At 43.9% G+C, this 22,792-nt stretch overlaps 1 protein-coding gene across 2 annotated transcripts in view; it reads left to right on the forward strand.

The window, feature by feature from the left end:
- The window catches only part of LOC122787663 (DNA topoisomerase 2-alpha-like), a 1,447,528-nt gene that overhangs the window by 352,772 nt on the left and 1,071,964 nt on the right, over positions 1-22,792 (forward strand). For both annotated transcript variants that reach the window (XM_044054499.1, XM_044054498.1), the window contains exon 11: positions 15,187-15,325. In XM_044054499.1, coding sequence (XP_043910434.1) covers positions 15,187-15,325 — 139 coding nt within the window. The remainder of the gene's footprint in view (positions 1-15,186; positions 15,326-22,792) is intronic.

The following is a 22,792-nucleotide window of genomic DNA, read 5'->3' on the forward strand; positions in this document are numbered from 1 at the left end:
TATGCTTCTAAGCCAGTCACCTGTTCGCCGGTAGTCAGTGAGGTGCTTTTGCAGCCCCTGATACCTGCTACTTCTGATTCGCAGGCCTCTGGGACCCATTTTCAGTCTGGTATGCTGTTAGATGCTTCACCTATGGAACCCGCGGATGTCTACCTTGGATGGGTCCGGAGCCGCTGTGCAGGCACTGGGTTGTGTGTGTATGCAGGCCTACAGCCTTGCATATTAAGCAGACTTCCATCTTCAATACTAAGGCCTACATCTGTCTAAAAAAAGATGTCCACGCCACATGTTTAGGCCCCTATGCCTCAAAAACAAATTGTCAAATTGGCTGAAGATTTAATTACTCTAATACTCTAATCCGGGGTAGTCAACATCCCCACCCCCCCTTCTAAGAGGCCTAGGCTGAAGACTAAATCTTCTGGACAGGACTCTTATTTCTTCTGACTCTTCTAATGACCTGCATTTGTCCATTCCTACTTATGAGGATTCTGATGCAGAGGATTCCATTCCCTCTGCTTCTCCCCCTGAGAATTTTTCTTTTGTGGAAACTTTACATACCTTAAGGGAGCATTTCCACTGAGAGACAGGAATTTTCTGAATCCAAAAAGAGGCTTGGGGATTTCCTTCCTCAGCATAGGCCTTTGGCTATATCTCCTGTACTATACATTGTTTTCGGAATCAAGTATGGCCCCTGATTCCTTGCCTCCAGCCCCTACTAAGCCAGACAGATGCTACAGGTTTCCAGAGTCCCTCAAATTCCTTTTCAAAAATCTTGTTGCTGACCCAGAAACCATTTCTCAGGGGCCCAAGGGCATTAAGGCTTCTACTTCTAAATATCCTACCACTTCTGATAGAGACTCCAGGGCGCTTGATAGATGGGATAAAAAGGTTTATACTTCTGCAACCTTGGCAATCAGAGCTTTTAAACTGTCAATTCCATATGCTAAAATAGCAGCATATCATGGGACTGCTTAAACAGAAAACGATTTCTGACTGTGTGGAAAATAAAGATTTACAGGATTTATTGCATTCAGCTGAACAAGTTGGAAAACCTACTTGGCAGTGTGGTTTTGATTCTTTAGCGGCCTCTTGCAGGGCTGCTGTTACTGGGTCTGTGCTTAGAAGGCATGCTCGTCTTAAGGAGCAATCTCTGCGTGATCGTGTTAAAGCAAAACTGCTGGATGCTCCTTTGCATCAGGATAGTCTGGCAATAAGGCTGAAGTTCTAAAAAAGATGAAAGATGATGCTAAATCTATGCAAACTGTGAAAGATTTCTTACAAGTACAACCTCCTTGATTTTGTAGGCACTGGCTTACTAAGAACTGGTCCTTTCCTGTTCCTTCCAGCGCCTCTCAAGCCACACCCATGCACTCCAAAAGCAACCAGGTTTCAGTCCCTAGGGACTCTCAGAACTAAGCAATGGGGTGCTTCCACTTCCAAATCTTGAAATAACAAGACACCATCCCATGGTAAAAAGTCTCTGACTTTCCTTTAAAATTACCAAGCACTTGCCTCTCAGATGCCCCTTTGGGGGGGTGGGGGATGGGGGGGGGGACTGGCTCTTCATGCAAAAAACTGACAACTTATAACCCAGGACAAGTGGGTTTTAAATAGTGTCCCAGGGATACAGATTTCATTTCCACACGTTGCCAACTCCAAACGGCTGGCCAGACCTGCCCCCAAATCAGTGGGCAGAGGCTCAGAAACAAGTCCTTTCCCTCCTAAACATGGGGGCTATTCAACTAGTACCAGAAGTGGAAAAGGGACAAGATTTCTATTACAGACTTATTTTGGTACCCAGAAAAGACAAATCACGGTGTCCAATTCTGGACCTGTCTACTCTAAACACTTTTCTGGACATTCCAAAATTTAAGATGCTGACTCACCAGTTACTTCCTATGCTAGGCAAGGATGCCTGGTTGGCAACTCTGGATTTGAGAGGCTTACCTGCATATCCCAATCGGGGAATCTTGCAGAAGATGCCTACGCTTTAAAGCAGATTACTTGCATTAAAAGTTCTCTGCACTGCCCTTTGGCTTGTCTACTGCGCACAGGGTATTCACGAAGTGCCTGCCTCCAGGAATTCCTTTTTGCAGGCAAAGAAATATTCAAATATATCCATACCTGGACGATTGTCTAATTAGGGCAGAAAACCAGTCCACTCCTCTAAAACATCTGGCGTTTGTAAAAAGGGTTCTAACTTGTCTAGGGTTCTAACTTGTCTAGGGTACATCATAAACGAAAATAAATCACAGTTGGTAACCTCTCTAATTACATTCCTGGGTGCAAGCTTGAATACAACTGCGTAGATGGCTTTCCTTACGCCAGAAAGCAAATTCATGTGGTGACTGACTTCAAACAAGTGGCCACAAAAACCCTGCTATCTGCAAGACAAATACTGCAAGCCTTGGGGTTCTTGGCCTCCTGCATTCTAATTCCATATGCAAGACTGCATATAAGGAAACTTCAGTGGTACTTAAGTTTGAGTCAACGTTGTCACAGCCTGGAAACTATTCCTATCATAACCCACCCCCTGCCGCCCAAACCCTAACTACAGACGCATCAGAATATGCTTGGGGAGCTCATCTGGCACGGAAGTGCATTCAGGGCAAATGGAGCCCAAATCAAATGCACCTTCATATCAATCAAAAAGAAATGCTAGTTGTACAGAATGCTCTGATTGCCTTCAAGCACTACTTCATCCAGGACAACTAATGGTAGACTGACAACACCACGGTTATGTGGTACATAAAGAAGCATGGGGATGCACATTCCTACCCCCTCTGCAGACTATCCATGGCATTGAGGAACACTGCCTTGAGCTACCAAGTACAACTAAAAGCTCAATTCCTGCTATGAAAGCTGAATATTCTGACAGACTAAGCAGAAATCTCATGGACCCGCATGAATGGAAACAAACCACTGATTTTCAACCTGTTGACAAGCAAATGGGGGAGCCCAGACAGATCTTTTTGTTTCATCCCAGAACTACCAGCTGGACAAATTTTGCACAATAACTCCTCTTAAAGCCTGGAAAGTGGATGCTGTCCTTCAGCTGGAAAAAACGGTCAGTCTATGCCCCCCCCCCCCTCTACTCTCCAAATTTCTACCAAGTCAAACAGGACAAGCCAAAAATGATTTTGATTACTCCAGACTGGCCAAACCAGCACTGGTACCCACTCCTGCGCAGTGTCACAAATTTCTCCATGGCTTCTGCCTCAGACAACTTACCGTCTCAACAGGCGAACCAAATTCTGCATCCTCAGCTGCAAGCATTGAATTTTGAAGCTTTAGCTAATCATTTAAATTCCCCCTTAGCATCCCTCAGCAAACCTGTGGTGGATGTCATTTTGGAGGCAAGAAGACCTAGTACTAGAAAATCTTATGCTGACAAATGGAAATGATTCTGTGCCTGGAATTCATCTCAAGGGATGAGCACAGCAGCACCCAATTTACCTCAGATTTTGATGCTTCACAAAGGCCTGTCTTTTTCTTCCATTAAAATCCATGCCTCAGCCATTTCAGCTCATTACAACACAGAACCCCCCCCCCTCTCATCCTCTGCTAAAGCAATATCTTAGAGGGGCTAACAAGTTGAGACCACCCAGGAGAGCTCCAACCCCTGCCTGGGACCTTAACTTTGTATTGGGGAAACTCACTCTACCTCCTTCCGTGCCAGCCACTACTGCAGATTTAACATTTCTTTCCTGGAAAGCAGCCTTCCTTTTAGCAATCTCTTCAGCTATAAGGATATCTGAATTACAGGCCCTTATGGCAGTGGAGCCTTTCATATTTCATGCGGACAGGGTGTCACTCGGGACCAATCCTTCCTTCATGCCCAAAGTGGTATCCAGTGTGGCTCTTGAATCCATTCATTTGCCAACTTTCTTTCCTAATCCACAGAACAAGGAGTGGATTCTGCATTCATTGGATGTACACAGACAACTTAGATTCTACTTGGACAGGACTAAATCTCAAAGAAAATCTGAACTGCTGGTAGCAGTATGAACTGCTGGTAGCATTTACTGCAGGGGCAGAGGGAAATGCTATTTCAAAACAAACCATTTCCAAATGGATAAGCCATTGTATTTATTTCTGCTATAAGCACCATGGAAAGCCTGTCCCCCAGGGGATCAGATCTCATTCCACCATGGCTGCATCTACTTCTACAGCCTTTCTCAGAGGTGTTCCTACCAGGGATATTCTAGAAGTTGCTTCCTGGAGTTCAGTTCATAATTTCACCAAGCATTCACTTACTAATTTTCTCTAATTCCAGAGCTGGCTTTGCCACTGCTGTTTTGCAGGGCCTTATAGCTGGTCCTAATGCTGTATAAATCCATCCTCCCAGCCATAGCTTTGGGAATATACCCAAATGTAATGACTTCAACAGTGAAATCCAAAGGACATAGTACAGTTGTGTACACTTACCATAAATGTAGATGTTAGTGTATTCACTGTTGCAGTCCCGGTTAACCTTTCTCCAGCCCCCTTTTTTCTCTTACTATACCTCTTTCTTTTACTATGCTTAAAAGTCTTTTTGATGTATTTGCTTTTGTTTGGAGGTATGTGTTTTTAATTACTTGTATAGTTTGCTCCCCATTTGGGGGGCACCTGACATCTGGGGCAAGAAACTGATGTAATGGCGTCTGCTGCATGTTTTATACCCCAGTCCTGACCTGGTAGAAGGGACAGCCACTGATGCAGGACCCAAGACTGTTAATCAGTCCGACTGAGGGCAACCTGCCAGCAGATTACCCAAATGTAATGACTGCAACAGTGAATACACTCTAGATATACATTTATGATTAGTGTACACAACTGTATTTTCCTGGTGGTACCAAAATTCAAAATGCTTACCTTGCAACGGCTTCTACCTATGCTAGCCAAGAATGTCTTGTTAGTCACCCTAGATTTAAAAGAAGCTTATCTGCACATCGCTATAAGGGAGTCATGTAGGAGGTATCTACGTTTCATGGCCGGATCTGTGCACTCAATTCTCTGCACTTCTCTTTGGCTTATCCTCTGCGCCCAGTGTATTCACAAAATGCTTGGCTCAAGCCATTGCATACTGCATGCAGGTAATTATTCAAATTTACCTGTACTTGGACGACTTCCTGATTCAGGCAGTCGGGAATTGCTTTTGCAGTGCCTGACATTTGTGAAAAACCACCTCTGTTCCCTGGGGTACACCATCAAATGAAAACTGGCACCCAGTCAAAAGATTGTATTCCTGGGAGGAAGCTTGGATGCAACATCCCACATGGCATTCCTCACTTCAGAAAAAAGTCTTGACAGCCTGCTTCAAACAAATGGCTACCAGCATCCAGCTATCAGCAAGAAAAATACTGCAGGCCCTAGGTTTCATGGCCTTATGTGTACTGTTAATTCCGTATGCAAGACTGTATATGAGGAAACTTCAGTGGTACTAGTCTGGTGCCAACCTTTTCAGGACCTGGAAACAGTCATTCCTATCATAACCTGTCTAAGTACAGAGTTCCTTTGGTGGGCAGAAGCATGCAACCACAAGGGACTGCCCTTCAATCAACCCCACGCTGACCAGACCCTTACCACAGACGTATCAGAGTATGCTTGGGGGGGACTTTTGGACGGCATGTGCATTCAGGGCCACTGAAGCCCGTCAAATTCATCTGCGCATCAAAAAAAATGCTTGTGGAGCAGCACACTCTTAACGGCTTTCAGATCCCTACTCTCCAATAAATCTGCTAATAAAAAGACAACACCAGTTATGTGGTACATCAACAAGCAGGGGGGAACTGACTCTGATACACTCTGCAGGCTAACCATGACCCTGTGGAAAACACTGCCTTGGACATGCAGGTCCATTTGCAAGCTCAATTCCTTCCAGGCAAACAAAACTCAGTGGCAGACTTGAGCAGAAATCTCCCCACATGAGTGGCAATTCGAGCATAGCACCTTCAACCTTTGATTCAGAAATGGGGGGTCCCATAGGTGAATCTCTTTGCCTCCCCCTGCAATCACCAGCTCAGCAAATTCTGCACCAGGACACTTCAAAGCAGGGCCTGGAAAGTTGCCGTCCTGTCCTTCCAGTAGTTGGTCTGTCCAAAAACCCAACCCAGTTGTCTGTGTTCTTGGATGTTTGTCACAAGAGACTCTACCTCCTGGGTATCCTTACCCGCAGATCCACTTGTGGATTTAATTACATCTCTGGCATGTAAGACTGCATTTCTGTGAACTGGTGGAAAGCTGATAGATTTGCTGTGAGCAGAGTTGGAATATATTCCAAACTGATAATTACACTTTTTTTGCAACTTAATTTGCACTATGCTGTATTTGTACATTTGCTTATTTATAGTGGTGCTGTATTGTTTCTGTCCCTTGTCTCCACTGTTTCCCACCCACCCTGTTCTTGTTCTTGTGGTAATCCTGGTGGCTTTGAAACTGCCCGCCCCTCTTGTAAATTTGTATTTGGTTACTCCTGGGCCCATTTCATTTGCTCATTCAACTGAGTGCAGTGAGATTCTGATTTCAGGCACTCCTACTGTGTACAAAGAGCATTTGGGAAGGACCAGCCCTGTAGCCTCTTAATCCTGCTCTTTCCTCCCTAAAAAAAAAAAAAGTGTGTATATGTATATGTGTGTGTATGCGTGTGTATGTGTATATGTGTGTATAAAATACATCTGTTCTTACTGTAACTCGTAGTTGATCTGCATGCTGTTCTGTTCAGTTGCTCTGCACTTAATACTGCTCGTTAGTAGCCTTCTAATTTAATGCCATCTGCACTTGTTTTTTAGTCATTTGTTAATTTAATTGGCATTTAAAATGTATTTGCTGTAATATTGCTACACATTTTTGTTGGCTTGCACTGCATTTGAATTGTATATACTGCTGTTTTAGCTGCTTTTCTGTAATAAATAAATAAATAAATAAAACTCTAAGCTTGTTTCCTGCCTTTCCTGTCACTAGTCTAGTCCACCAGGACAGTTTGTGAGCTCCTGAGCCCCCCAATCCTTTGTGTTGGAGTGAAGCCTTCTAGCTTATTAGTGGGAGTGGTAAGCACTAGGTAGCCTATCTACCACAGGAAAGGTTTCTGGCCCAGAAATTAGTTTTTTGGCCGTTTGGGAAGCACTTCCATCTCTTTCAACCTGATTAAAACGCTTGCTTGCTCTTGTTTCCTGCCTTTCCTGTTACTAGTCTAGTCCATGTACAGATTGCTGTATCCAGGACTCTTTTTGTAAACTTCTGAGTCCTGCTATCCTTTGTGTCAGAGGGAAGCCTTCCAGCTTATCAGTGGTAGTGGTAAGCATTAGGTAGCCTGTTTTCCACAAGGGGAGTGGTCTCTGGCCCAGAAATTGTAGCTATTGGCTGTTTTGGGCAGTTTTCTTCCATCTCTTTTTACTTTCTTGTTTGAAAGCCGCACTTGTGCTTGTTTCTTTTCTTTCCTGTAACTAGCCTAGTCCAGATAGAGTTGCTATATCCAGGATTGTTGGTAAGCTTCTGAGCCCCCCCCCAAGCCTTTCTGTGTTGGAAAGCCGCCTAGCTTATCAGTTTTAGTGGCAAGTACTAGGTACCCTGTCTACTACAAGAGGAGTGGTTCTTGGCCTTGGAATTGTAGTTTATTGATCATTTGGGAAGCTGTCCATCTCTTTCAACTGTCTTCTAAAAGACCCCATCTGCGCTAGTTTCCCGTAACTAACCTACTGGAGAACATTAGAAAGCCTTAAACTGATAGCCTTCTAGCTTAAGAGTCTTTGGAGTGATTAAGTATTAATTTTCTGTATTTTCTTGCTGTACTTAACTTTTCCCTCTTAAAAACTGATTCTCCAGGGTTTGTGATTTAAAAGCTTATTTTTTTTACACATTGTACTTATGTGACTGCCTGCACTTTTAAAGTCATTTTTTTTTTAATAATTTAACTGTTGTAGGGTACTCACTAAATTACGATAGTCTTTTCGGATCGCTTGTAGTCGTCCAAAGCTGTTTTAAGTGTACTTTTTATTGTTTTTGCCTTATCTTTTCAAAAAATAAACAAAAAACAAAAGTTCCTTGTTTCCCGTCCTAAGCTATACTGATTGTCTAAATAACTAAATGTGTCTAATTTTTCTTTGTGGAGCTTTTCTCCCCGGGCCCCTGCTGAAAAAGGGCCTTTTCGGCTCAGACACTCCCGGTTAACAAATGTAAAATAAAATAAATAGTATAGTCCAGTTTTCAGGCTATTGCTGAATTCAGGGCTGTTAAAGTTTGAGTTGTCCATACCTTACTTGGATAGAGGGAAGTTCCTCTGCTCACCTGTGAGAGAGGGGAACTTTGAGCAGCCATCTGTCCCTGGTGGAGTGGTTCCAGCCCAGAAGTTTTAAAAACTGCGTTTGCATGGTTTTGCGCGCTGGGCAGCACCGGTTAGCTATTAAATTATTCCTGGCTCCACTAAGTATCAGTTTTTCCCTTGAAACTAGTCTCTCAACCTAAGCAATCAAAAAGCATCCTACAGTCCAGCACTTGCTCAGACCTAATAGCAAGCACTAATATACCCCGACACTTGATTGCCCAGCAGGGCAAGGCTCTTTATCCACCCCTCACCAACCAAGCAACAAAGCAGCTCACCCTACTAGTCAGGCATGACCAAAGGGCAACTTCAGGTGTACTCTCCAGTCCAGCTGGTGAACCTGGGTATCATGGGGCAATTTTACAACTGCCTAATGTACACAGACAACCCTCTCCTCTTACCACGAAACACTAACATATGCGAGAGATGCAATTATTCGAGCCAAGATCGCTCGACCTAAGACTGGAACCGACAGCCATGAGGAGAAGATTAACACTTGCACCAAACCTCCAACCTCACATAGACCTACTAAACCAGCACTGGCAAAAAATGCACATAAATACACTAAACCATACTCTGAATCTCTAAATAAAAACACCCAAAAAACCTGCACCTCCTAACAAACACAAAATCAATGTGCCACACAATCACAGCCCTTAAGGCAAAATAATATACCTAACACAGTCGTAATGGGCGAGACTCTAGTCAGGCACACTGATGTCCCACTCGTATTAGTCTAGACAAGAAAGTTACTGTTAGCTGCCTGTCGGGAGCCAGAATCCGCCAAATAACGCAAGCATTTTTGCCACTCCAGAACAAGTACAAATGGCTGTCTTTGTTCGTGTTGGTGTGAATGACCTGAGACGTACCTCCCTGGGATACATGAAGAGACATGGAAGAGTTCTCTTATGTAGTCCAGGCGGGCATGACCCTTTGTAGCATCCTGCCCTCACCAAAAATGATACCTCAGTATAAAGAAAAAAACGATCAATTTCAACAATTAGCTAAGCTTCTGGTGTCATTCAAAGGGGATCCAGTGTGTGTCAGCCTTGGACGACATGCCTCTATAAGCCGTTTTGCTTTGCAAGAAATGGCTTGCATCTGTCACCCCTAGGCTTTCAAATATTGGCCAAGGCTCTTGCTGCCCCCATAGTGCCCTTTTTAGACCAGGCTCAAAAGTCAAACCCACCTCCATAAACAGCACAAATGAAAAAAAAATGAAGGTTATGCTACTCAACGCCAGGAGTTTAAATCTCAAAATGCATGTGCTCTAAGCACTCCGTGTGGAGAACGTCGACATCTGTGCAGTAACTGAAACCTGGTTCAAGGCTCCAGAGCACTCTATCACTAGCGGGCTACAACTCCTACCACACATTTTGGCCACAGAACACCGAATGAAACACACGAGGGGTGGTGTATCCATATTCATGAAGGATACCTACACTTCCAGGTTAGTGGCGCAGCATGATACCTCTGAGATCATCCATGTGCAACTTACATCAGGTAAATCTGCAATGCAAATTGTGGCCTACTACAGATCACCCTCTATGACCCAGGACTACCACTCTGTCTTTCTGGAGAAACTGGAAAATATGACTGTCCTACAAAACACCCTGATATTTGGTGATTTCAATTACCCTTCCATTAACTGGGAAAACTACTTTGGTACAAATTCCCAGGCTCAGCGCTTCCTGGAATTTATCAAGTCAAATGACCTGGATCAGCTAGTAAACTCCCCTACCAGATGTGAACACCTATTGGACCTGGTCCTCAACCTGTGCAGCTTGTTAGATCAGACCATAAACTAATTACTCTGTATGTCCACACCCCACCACCCCCAACTAAGGAAACCAGTGAAACTTTTCTAAAGCAAACTTCACCTTACTTAAGACAGAGGTGGTAAGTTTCACAGCCCCCACGCTAAAGGAGAAAGCTGCCCAAGATGCAGGATCCTTTACAAATGCACTCCGAGCACCTTCAAGGATGCATGGATCATGCCATCCCTAGCAAATCCAAGACTCACTCCCCTAAGAGAAGTAAACCAGTCTAGTGGACCCCTGCTTATAAACAGGTTGTACAATAAAAGGAGGAAATTAGTTCAGAAAAAAAGCAAATCCCAAGAAGAAAGACATTCCTAATCAGTATCAGTAAGAAACTAAGGTCCTGCATAAAGTCATCCAAGGCTAACTTCGAAAGAAAAATAGCCAATGATTCACAAGATAACCGCAAAGCCTTCTGTAGCTATGTCAGTTTAAGTGGCAACTCACAGATATGCTTTGAGCAAGTGCAAAATGGCACAAAATATACTGAACCTAGTGATATTGCCAACATCCTGGCAGATAGATTTAGTGCAAAATTCATCCCCCTGTCGCCTCCAAAAGGGCCCACAACAATACCAGAAAAGTGTAGTGTCTCAGAAATGACGAACAGGTGAAACAACCTTTTCAAAAGCCAAAAACACAGCGTCAATCGGGCCAGATGGTGTCCTAGAATGCATCTTGCACTAAGTACAAAACGAACCCCCCCCCAAACATGCTTTTCAACCTCATCCTCTCCACAGGCTGTGTGCCCATAGAATGGCATACAGCAACTGTTCTGCTCCACAAAGGAGGGGCCACAACTTGCCCTGGTAATGATTGCCCCATAATCCTGACTAGCCTGGTCTGCAAGGCTTTGGAGCGCATCATCATGGAACTCAGACATTGGGAACTTCCAAACACTTGACCCACCCCAGTTCAGCTTTAAGGGCATATCATTCCTACTAAACCTGGGTGATTTTTTTCTGAGACTATCACCAAGGCCATAGACTAGGAAAAGGTGGTTCACACAGCCTACCTTGACCTTGCCAAGGCGTTCACCCTTCCTCACTCGGGTATTACAGAAAAACTCACTAGCCTGAACATAAATCCCTACGTCACAAGATGGATTGTCAACTGTCTTACAGACTGAACTCGCGCAGTAAGAATAGCAGGCTCCAGATCCGAGACTAAACCAGTCAAGTGTTGTCTCGCAAGGCTCGGTCCTGGGACCACTACTGTTCAGCATATACTTCTCAGAAGTACAGGCAAACTCAGGAGGACAATTGCTAACAAAGTTTGTCGATGACTGCAAACTGGGAGCCATAATTGACTCTCCGGCTGACAGACCTCCAAAAAGGCCTTACTGAGACTGACAGGTGCCAAAGTCATGGCCTCAAGCTAAATGGCAAAAATGCATGGTCATTCCGTTTGGGGGAAGAATTACGCCCACAAATTACCACATAGGTTGCAGCCCCCTTAATACAGAAGAGGTAAGAGATCTGGGGACGCAGGTAGATTCTAATCTCTCCTTTGACAATCATATTGCCAAAGTAGTTAGGAAATCCTGTGTGACAATCTATTTACTAAAGGGGATCGCATCTTGAAATAGAGGTTATAGTGCCCCTCTACTAGTCATTCTTCAGACCCAGTATAGAGTACGATGCCCCATTTGGGATAGACCTCACAAGACACTTCCAACAGCTGGAAAGACCACAAAAGTACCTCAAGAGGAATACTGGCCTTAAACATATGTCCTATGCAGCCTGACTGTAAAAACTCCGGCTGTACTCTGACATATCGCTTACTCACAAAGCCATGTCCAACTCGGAATTTATGGACATGCTCCATCTAAAGAAATCAAAGTCACTGAGCAACACGCTCTAGTGAGCTAAACCTCACCAGAACAATAAATCGAATATGCTGGAGGGATATATTCCTGTCGGACTTCCCATGCTTTGGAACAAAATTCCTAACTACATTATTTGGAGCCCCTCACCAACACTCCAAGAAAAATCTTGACTGCTTATAAATGCCCTCTGGCAGATAGCCTAGTACCTACCTAAGTTAACCTGACTCGGAGGAACCCATCCCCAAGCAACCAGATAAGATCCTAAGTTGCGCCTACTAAAAAAACAGCATTGGTCTAAGGGGTCCCCAGTTGATGCCATGGTGGTTGCGGTGGACACTATAAGAGCTCGCTCAGGAGAGCTCTCTACAGTTCATCCTAGAGTCCAGGACCATGGACCGTTTCGGGAAGTGGGTCTGTGCTTCAGCCACATTTGTTCAGCATACGCTGAAATATATGGCACATGTGGTCAGACTTAAACAGGACCTTGTCAGAGGTTGCTGAGTCTGGCCCCAGGTCCATGTAGGCAGAATACTGTTCTCTTCCCGTATGGCCACCCTCCCTTCCATTTCCAACACCTCTATAAGGCTCTCCTCACATGCTGCTAAAGGTGTCTCTAGGGTGGCAGATGCAGGCGTTGCCGTTGGGCATCACACCTGGCTTTGGCTTTTTTTCTTTAGCCCTTCAAGGTGTCTTACAAATGCCCTTTTTGATAGTGCCACCCTCGTTGGGAAAACAGTACTCGACAATAGTCCAGAATGAGAAAGACTGGAACACCTAGTCTGCTGTCTGGATCCACTCAACTCCACAGCGATCCTTTTCCAGGAGTCCTTGTGGGCTGACTATGTGGAAGTCTCAGGGTTATTCAAGATGCTCAGGACTCTCCCTTCCTTAATGCTGAGGGGGTCTGAGGAATGGAGTTTCAGGATTTCTTCCCAGACAGACGTGCGCAGCAGCCCTGAAGGGTTGCCCGACTGCTCGTATCTGGAGGCAGTCGGGGCACATTTCACTGCACCCAACAACCTGGGATTCTATTAGACTATCGTTGGGTGTTGCAAAATCATATCCAGAGGATGCTCTGTTTGCTTCATTTAAATGGCAGTTCTGCCCAAACACCACCTGGACGTTCCACCTGTGCAACAGGAGGAAGTAGCAGTGGAAATCTCAACACTGCTCAGTTTTTTCTGGGCCTGCAGGGATTTGCTTTGCTGGTGGCTTCATTCCCTGGACCTTCCCCTAGGTCACCTATTTATCCTCCCTGCCCCTATGACCTCTACCATGAATGCCTCCGTACTTGGGTGGGGGGCCATTGCATGCTTCACCTCTCCTTCCAACACTAAGTGCAGCGAGTTTTTTTGCTCTGAACCCTCCCGGGATGCACCCCTGAGACATTTTAGTTAATGTTTGGCCTTTCTGTCTTCGGTATCCTTATCCCCCACTCCCTCTCATTCCCAAAATAATTCAGAAAGCTTGACGGCTGGGGAGCTTCTTGATCCTTATTGCCCCCCTTCGGACTTTGCCAAGTCTGGTTCACCTCTGTGGTCTCGTGCAGTTTCGTCCTTGGATATTGAATCTTGTTCCGGATCTGATATTATATCTTCAGGGATCTCACACCCAGATGCTGTCTGTCTGAAGCATACTGCTTGGCTGCACCAGGTCCAGTGATGGCTACGTCTCTGGGGCTGTTAGTAGCGGCTGACAAATCTTCCTCTAGGAAGGTCTATTCTGACAAGTGGAAACGTTTTTTGATATGGGCATCTCAGCATGATTTGGACCCTATTACTGCTCCAGTCCCAGCCATTTTGGAGTTTCTGGCAGATGGTTTTCAGCAGGGTGCTTGTTTTTAAGGTAAAGTTCCAGCAGCTATCTCCAGTTTTCATATGAGAATTTGGCTTCTTCAAAGCTTTGTAAAGCCTTTTTGAAAGGTACCTTTTTACTTGGGCCTATATTTAAGGACCATACACCCCCTTTGGGCTCTTTATTCTTAGAATCCTTGGCATCTACCCTTTTGAACCAGCAGCTACAGTGGATTTACAATTTCTATATTTGAAGACTGCTGTTTTAGTTGCTATTACTACTGCTAAAAGTGTCTGAGAGGCTCTTGTATGGTCTTTAATAGACAAGGTTACCTTGCAGACAAACCCTTCATTCTCCTGAAAGTGGCTATGTAATCTAACATTTAACAAGGTCCTCAATCTGTTTTCTTTCCAAACTTTCAGAATAATGGAGACTAAGTTGCATTTGCTCGATGCTCATAGGCAACTACGTTTCTATTTGCATAAAACAAAATCCTTCAAGTCTGATCAGTTTCCTTTTATAAGTTGGTGTTAGGTTACCTGTTTCTAAAGTGACTATTGCTCATTGGATCTGTTGGTACATAGCTTTAGCCTATAAAACCAAAGGATCATCTAATCCAGCTCATGTCAAAGAGCATTCTATCAGGTCTGTGGCTACTTCCTAGGCCTTTTGGTTTACTGTTTCCTTGGATATCAGTTGCTCTGCAGCTATTTGGGCATTTTCGCACATGTTTCCTTCACACTACAAGTTGGATTTCCTGTCCAAAGGCAGGACATCCTTTGGCTCTGTTGTGCTCCGGAACATCCTTCTGTGAGGACCTCCCAGGCCCTTTGATAGCTGGGTCTGATAGTCCTACAAGTTGAAGATTAAATGAAAGCAACTTCAGATAGTTATGTACTCTCCATAACGTTTCACCTGTTGCTTTTTATTTGTCTTCAACTGTCCCTCCTCCTCCCCTGCTTTGTGTGGTCTGTGTGATGGACCAGATGGAAGAAACATACCCTTTACTTTGGCAAGCCTTTTGTCTATTCTATATTGCTTTCAGGATACTACTGCCAAGGTGTTAGGCTCTTGGTTAGGTTGAGGTGCCACTTTCTGCAGCCAACTCTATCCGAGGGGAGGAGGGAGACTTGCATTATGGGTAGGGGTGAAGCTTGGAGCTCTGATCAGAGTATAATCTGTATTCCCCCAGGTTGAAGACAAATGAAAAGTAACTCCGATGGAACGTTGTCGTGAGTTCATAACTTTTTTTAACGGTATTTTACATGTCCTGTTTTTGGCGAGAGGTAAATATTTGCTTTCAGTTTCTCAGTTTGATTTTCTTTGAAATATAGAAAACTTCACTGTTAAGATGCTTGCATACTGGCATACTTCATCCTGGGTGTTTATCTTTACTTGAAACTTGAGCTAAATCTTTTTTTTTTTTTTTTTTTACCCCCCAGGCTATTGGCTGTGGTGTTGTGGAGAGTATCTTGAATTGGGTTAAATTCAAAGCTATGACCCAGCTGAACAAAAAATGCTCTGCAGTTAAGCACTGTAAAATCAAAGGAATCCCAAAACTTGATGATGCCAACGATGCTGGTAGGTATTGAAGCAAGTCTGTTTTATTGTGTACTGTACATGATGCGTATATTATAGCACCCAAGACTAGTTTCAGCCAGTATTTTATTGAAGTAAGGTGTTTGTTCTCATGTGTCCTGTATATTTTTAAAGGTTTCAAAAGTATGGTCTATCTTTTTTCTTTACTAAAGAGGTTGTAAAGTGTAGGCTTTCAAGGCTTACTGTACTGAACTATAGTCTAGAATCTTCCCAGTTGCAATAAGCACATCCTGTGGCTCCCATTTAATAACTGCAATGATGTTTGGTAAAACTTGTGGTATATGAAGGTGGTTGCCCAAAGGTCTTGTAAATAGAAGTGGCAAGTGAGTAACCACACCAAAGTATTTTTTTCATCAACCTTGTATTTTTGTGGAGCATCTTTCCTAAGAGTGTGATGAGCACTTAATTTATAGATCTGGAGTGTATAAGCTACAATTCTGTGAAATGTGGAACTGGCCATTTAATGTAGTGTCTGGTGCACTGAGTACAATCATTGAATTCTAGCTATACTACTCAGAAAAGCGACTACTTTCTGGATTTAAGTATCTTTGCTGTTTTTTTTACTTGAAATACCTTCTCTAGCTTACCCTAACAAGCTTAAAACTGTTTTTTAGCTGTTTGCTGCATTATTTAATATCTGCACTTAGTTAGTTTAATCGAATTTGATCGAAAGTTTTTGTTTTTGTTTAACTGTTGAGGCTGCCCACTAAAGTGTTCTAGCCTGTGTAACTGATTTATTACTGTTTCTGCATTTTCTGTGTTTCTATCTAAAAACAAAAAAAATAATCCTTGTTTTCCCGCCTTTCCTCGACTAGTTTAGACCAGTTTACAGGCTTTGCTGTATTCTGGGCTGTGGTGTAGTTCCTGTGTTGTCTATTACCTTACTCGGATAGAAGGAAGTTTCTTTGCTCACCAGTGGGAGTGGGGAGCCTTGAGCAGCCTACCTGTCACTGTAGGAAGTGACCTCAGCACAAGAGCTGTAGTAATTGGTTGTTTTGGACCATTTCTAGCTCTTTTGAAGTTCCCTGTTTAAAATCCGCGTTTGCGCGGCTTTGCGCATAGGACAGTTCCAGTTAAACAAGGTTAAACTTCTGGCTCCGCCAAGTCTGCTCTTCAAATTTTCCCTTAAAGAAGCTCTACTCTTAGTATAATCAGACTACTCGCTATATTATAAGCCTAGCACTTGTTCTCAAAACTTCTCTACTAAGTAAGCACACTCGTACTAAGTAAGCAGTGCATCCACCTACCACCCCTGTGAATATCCACTTCCCTTAAACGCACAGCACTCCCTTATACTGTTCTAGCATGTAGAGTGGTAGATTTCTGGCGTCCTCTCCAGTTCAGCTGGTTAATCTGGGTATCTTGAGACAATGCTAAAATTGGCTCATGTACACAGACAACCCTCTCCTCCTCCCAACAAACACAAATACATGTGAGAGATGCAACTATATAGCCAAACTGGAGGCTGAACTCTCAACTCAGGGCTGGCAAGACCAGACAGGAGGAGATGGTAACCACACACACAACAAACCCAGTCCCACATTGACCTACCACAACTGCAAACCAAACACACATAAACACAAAGACCTACTCGGAGGCTCTAATAAAAAACTTGCCAAAACAGAGGCTCCCAAAGCAGACATCCAAAAATCCACCACCTCAAAACACATGCAACACATACTTCAATAAATCTGTGTGTCAATCAATCACAGCCCTTAAGGCCAAACACCATGCCTGATACACTAGTAATAGGTGACTCTAGTCAGACACACTGATGTCCCGCTTACCAGGCTGAACAAGGAGAGGGTGACTGTGAGCTGCCTATCGGGAGCTAGGATCTACCACATAACACACTCACTCGGGTCACTCCAAAGCAAGTACAAATATGACTCCGTCATTGTCCATGCTGGCGTGAATGACCTGAGACGTACCTCCCTGGACTACATGAAAAGAGACAGAGGCGCTCTCTGATTATGCAGCCCAGGCTGGTATGACCCTGAGCAGCATCTTGCCCTCACCAAGAATGATGCCACAATACAAAGACAAGATGATCAGCTTTAATAATTGGCTCAAGTACTGGTGTCATTCTAGGGGGATCCAATGTTTGTCTTCCTGGGATGACATGTTGGACAAGCCACGCTGCTTTGCAAGTGACTGCTTGCACCTGTCACCACTGGGCTTCCGGATATTGGCTAAGGCTCTTGCCACCCCCATAGTGCCTTTTTTAGGCAAGGCTCAAAAGTCAAACCCACCTCCGTAGAAAACAAAAATGGAAAAAAAACTAAGGGTAATGCTCCTCAACGCCAGAAGTCTAAATCTCAAGATGCAGGCACTCTATGCACTCCTCAGTATGGAGAACATCGACGTCTGTGCAGTAACTGAAACCTGGTTCAAGGCTCCTGAGAGCACCCCAGCGCTACCAGGCTATACCTCGTATCATGCTTTTCGGCCCCAAAACCTGGGCCGAACCACAAAGGGAGGGGGAGTGTCCATATTCATCAAGGACACCCACACCTCCAGGTTAGTAGCAACACATGAAGCATCGGAGACCATACAGGTGCAACTAACCACATGTAAAACTGATATACAACTGGTAGCATGTTAACCACCCTCCCAATCTCAGGAACCCCACTCAGCCTTCCTGAAGACATTGGAGGATATGAATGTATCACAAAATACCATCATACTGGGAGACAACTACCTTAACATAGATTGGGTACGTTATTCTAGCCCTAACACCCTAGCCCAAAGGTTCCTGGAATTCATAAATTCAAATGCACTGGAACAACTAGTCACCTCTCCCACTAGGGGAGATAATATACTACACCTGATCATCACAAACATGGGGACAAAATGCTCCACACCGGAGGTATACCCCTCACTACACTAGTGAGATCTGACCACAAACTAATCACCCTCGATATACATATCCCACCTCCACCCCTTGCACAAAAGACTACAGTGAAAAATTTTCAAAAGCAGACTTCACTCTTCTTAAGACTGAGATGGTGTCCTTTAAGCCCACTGGGCCAGTGGATACCACATCCCACAATGCTGAATCCTTCACAAATGCTTTCTATGGACATCTCCAAGAATGCATGGATCGTGCAATCCCAAATAAATCCAAGTCCCTCTCCACCAAAGGCAAGCGTCCTGTCTGGTGGACCTCCGCCATTAACAAATTGTATAACAAAAGGAAGCTACTGCACGACGGAGCAAAATCCCCTAAAGGGAAGACATCTCTGATCAACACTAGCAGAAAACTACGTTCTCTCATAAAGACATCCAAGGCCAACTTTGAGAGAAAAATCGCTAAGGACCCTAAAGATAACCACAAAGCCTTCAGCTATGTTAGAAACCTTGGGCGGAAACCCTCCGATATGCTCTGAGTTAGTTCACAACAACAAAAAATACACTGAACCCGCAGATATTGCGCCCATTCTGGCTGACAGGTTCAGTGCAAATTTCTCCCCTCCCTCACCCCCCAAAAGAAGAAATACTTATCCCAGCTGAATGTAATCTCCCTGTCATCTCAGATGTCCAGGTGAGAGCCACCCTCAGCAAAGCTAAAAACACAGCATCAATGGGACCTGACGGTATCCCGGGTTGCGTGCTGCGTGAACTCCAAGGGGAGCTAAACCCGTACATAAAAATGCTATTTAACTGTAGCCTTACTACAGGATATGTACCTGAACACTGGTGTACAGCAACAGTGGTCCCACTCCACAAAGGGGATACCTCTACAGACCTTGGGAACTACTGCCCCATAAGCTTAACCAGCCTGGTCTGCAAAGCTATGGAAAGAATCATTATGGAACTCATAAACAGAGACATTGGGGACCTACAGACACTTGACCCCACCCAGTTAGGCTTTGTAAAGGGCAGATCCTGCCTTTTGAACCTGGTTGACTTTTTTGAAACAGTCACTTGAGCCATTGATTAGGGCAAAGCAGTCCATACAGCCTACCTGGACTTGGCTAAGGCCTTCGACACAATACTCCACTCAAGCATCATAGATAAGCTCAACAGCTTAAATGTACACCCTTATGTCACTAGATCGGTTGCAAACTGGCTAGAGGACAGAACCCATAAAGTTAAAATCGCTGGAGCAATGTCACTCAAAACCAGTCACAAGTGGTGTCCCACAGGGATCTGTCCTGGGACCCCTCTTGTTCGGCATTTATTTCTCGGATGTTGAAGCAAACATGGGAGGGTTGTGGCTGACAAAGTTCGCAGATGACTCCAAACTGGGCACCATAGTCAATACACCAGCGGGCACATACTTCCTACAAAAAGGCCTCAAACGGACAACTGCTGCCGGAGTCATGGCCTTAAACTAAATGCCAAAAAATTTATAGTCATCCCCTTTGGGAAAAACAGTGCCCACAAATTATCACATAGACAAAAACCCACTGAGTACGGAAAAAGTAATCGGAAACCTAGGGACCCAAGTCGACAGTGACCTCTCATTTGACACCCACGTTTCCAAAGTGGTTAGAAAAACATTCTGCCTTGCACACCTTATGAAGGGATTCACATCCAGATCCAAGGATGTCATTGTGCCCCTATACTCCTCCCTCATCAGACCCATGATTGAGTACAATGTCCCATTTGGTATGTACCTCACCTGGTATTTGCAACAGCTGGAGAGACCACAAAAGTACCTCACCAAGAGGATCAAGGGTCTCCAACATATGTCTAATTCTGCCAGACTAAAGAAACTCCAGCTCTATTCAGTAGCATATCGCCTGCTCAGAGGCTATCTCTGTCTGACGTACAAGGCCATGTCCAATCAGGAACTGATGGACATGCTCCACCTCAAATAATCCAAATCCATCAGAACCACGAGAGCTAAAGACTTAAACCTCGGCACAAGTATGAATAGGACATGCTGGAGGGATAGATTCATAACCCAGAGGCTTCCCATGCTCGAACAAGATCCCAGTTCATGTTAGGCAGAGCCCCTCACTGACTCTTCATGAGAAATCTTGAGTGGATGGGAGATCATAAGTTTACCCCAGGGGGTCACATCTGTGTCACTACTAGACAGGGGCACAGCAAACTAATTCTATTATATAAGGGGATCTTCACTGTGTCACTGCTAGACAGAGGCACAGTATTCTCAATCTATCCTGTGTATTTTTGTACTTTTTTATGGGGTGGCGAAAGCCACATCACTATGGCTTGCCTTACAAATGCCCCGGGGCAGATACCCTAGTACTAAACTATGAAAAGAAACTTTTAGCAAAAAAAAAAAAAAAAAATTATATCCTAGTTCAGTGTTGCTATAGCACGAGACCAGACCTTAACACTTATTGCTTAGCAGTTAAATATCTTCTTTGCATTAAGGTTCGGTCTGCATTAGATGCAGACAGCGCTGACCAGTAAAAAAAAAAAAAAAAAAAAAAGTCATGAAACTGCTTAATTTCAACTCTTCTGCCTATTGTCTAAAGTACTCAGTTTGCTGCTACTGCTTCCTTAAGGAATACACAAGGACATCAACCACTTCCCCACTGCTTTACTGGCTTTCAAAGCCAGAACCCATTTCATATTTTTCTAAATCTTTTCATTTGTAGTACATGGAAAAGATTAATCTCTGCACTACAAAGACCCCCAAGTAGGTTAGCAGTTCTAACGCTGTATTCTGTGTTCTTGACATGGATGCCAAGATTCACCTTTTGATTTCTTTACATCCATGTCTTAAGCCTAATAAAGTGGTTTTGTTTGATGTCCTGCTCGCAATTCTCTGAAAGATTGTAATGTCTATTCAGCATAAATTGTTTTTAGGTAGCTGGACCTAACATACTCTTGGTTTAGTTCAATTAAAGAACCAAAGACTGTCTAAATGTTGGCCCATTGCCAAGAATACAGAGCACATGAGAAGCTATAGCTTGGTAAATATCAATGTATTGAAGAAAATATCCCAAAATATATGGGATATTTAGGATATACCTTCGTTACTGTAGTTGAAAGAGTAGATTTGATAGACAAGTGCTGGTAGATGATTCAGGGTAGATTGTTTCAAGGTAAGAATGAATGGTCAACCGTATAGAAGATTAACTTGGCATGTGATTGTCGAAAGACTGAGATTGGATGCCTATTTAGATGTGTTAAGTAGTATTTGCAATTTGAATGAAGGAACGACTTGCATTAATAGTTAAACTTGGGCTCTTGAAAGGTTTGGTTCCTTGAAAGGTTTGGGGAGTTTTTTGTGGCAGGTATTGAGGTATGTTACTTTTTTGAGAAGGGTAAATGTTTGAAAATGTAACAGCTTTTTTATGTTAGGTAGTCCAGTTTCACCTTCATTTTTTAAATGTGGGTTCGGAGCCAGTCCTCTGCTCCGACTTGGCCGATTTACAAGCTCTGAAGACTTCTGGTTGGCTTGTGGGTAAGCAGGTATCACAAGGTGCACCAGTGCAATCCCCAGATCTCATTTGCTGCGTCTAGTTCGGATGTGCTTCTCTAGACTCTGGCTAAGTCCTCTTCAATTCTTTCCATTCTTGGTGGATATTGCATATTTAGTGTTATATTAGTGTTGTCTTGTAGGTCGTTGCCCAAGTTGTCCTTGTGGACTTCAGTGTAGTAGTTTTAGTATTTTGTGTACCAGTTAGGTGCCGTTGCGCTTTTGTGCCTAGGTAGAGAGTTTGTTTTGGCATTTTTTCCCGTTCTTGATCAACAGGGGCTCCTGTTGATTTATTTGAACTGTTCGGACCTTTGTTGGTCGCTGTTGACCGTTAACTTGTTGTCCTTGGGGATCCGCTAAGGTGGTATTTATAGGATTGCTGTTAAAAAAAAAAAAATTTTTTTTCTGTGCGATTACACCCGTGTTTGAAATACTTCATCTGTTTAGGTTACAAGACCTAGTTTTCTGTTTCACAGGGCTAGGCCCGTTTAACTTGGAGGACCTAGTCCTCCTGTAACCTTTGTATTTGTAGTTTTGGACATCTCAAAATGTTCCTGTGACTGAATCTGGGAGTTTTTTTTTACACTGGGCTAGGCCCGTTTAACTTAGAGGAGCTAGTTTTTGTGCAACTTTTCTGCAGGGCTAGGCCTGTTTTAGTTACGGGACCTAGTCCTCATGTTTTCTCTTCCTGTCTCCTCTTGTTTTGCGCGTGTCTAATGTCTAAGTATAGCAAGGAGCGTAAACCCTCTGGGTTCAAAAAATGCATGGAATGCTCCCAGAAAATGTCATTAACTGATGGCCACAGTAGCTGTCTACTTCTTGGGAGCCATCCATTTGCAATAATTGTGCTTGTTCTGTCATGCTTTTTCTCTCCTAGAGTGCTGCAGGACAGAAGGAACAAGCTGATACTAAAGGGTCTTCTGAAAGCAACCTTTGAAGGAAGCTTTATCTAGTTAGTGAGCTTCAAAGTCTACAAAATCCCAGATCTGAATCCAAACATAAAGCTTCTAAAAGGCCTTCCCTGGCACCGGTTGGTCTCTGAGCTG

This window comes from Protopterus annectens, chromosome 13.part0, assembly GCF_019279795.1.
Source record: "Protopterus annectens isolate FY-2018-M chromosome 13.part0, PAN1.0, whole genome shotgun sequence".
Taxonomy (NCBI): Eukaryota; Metazoa; Chordata; order Ceratodontiformes; family Protopteridae; genus Protopterus; species Protopterus annectens.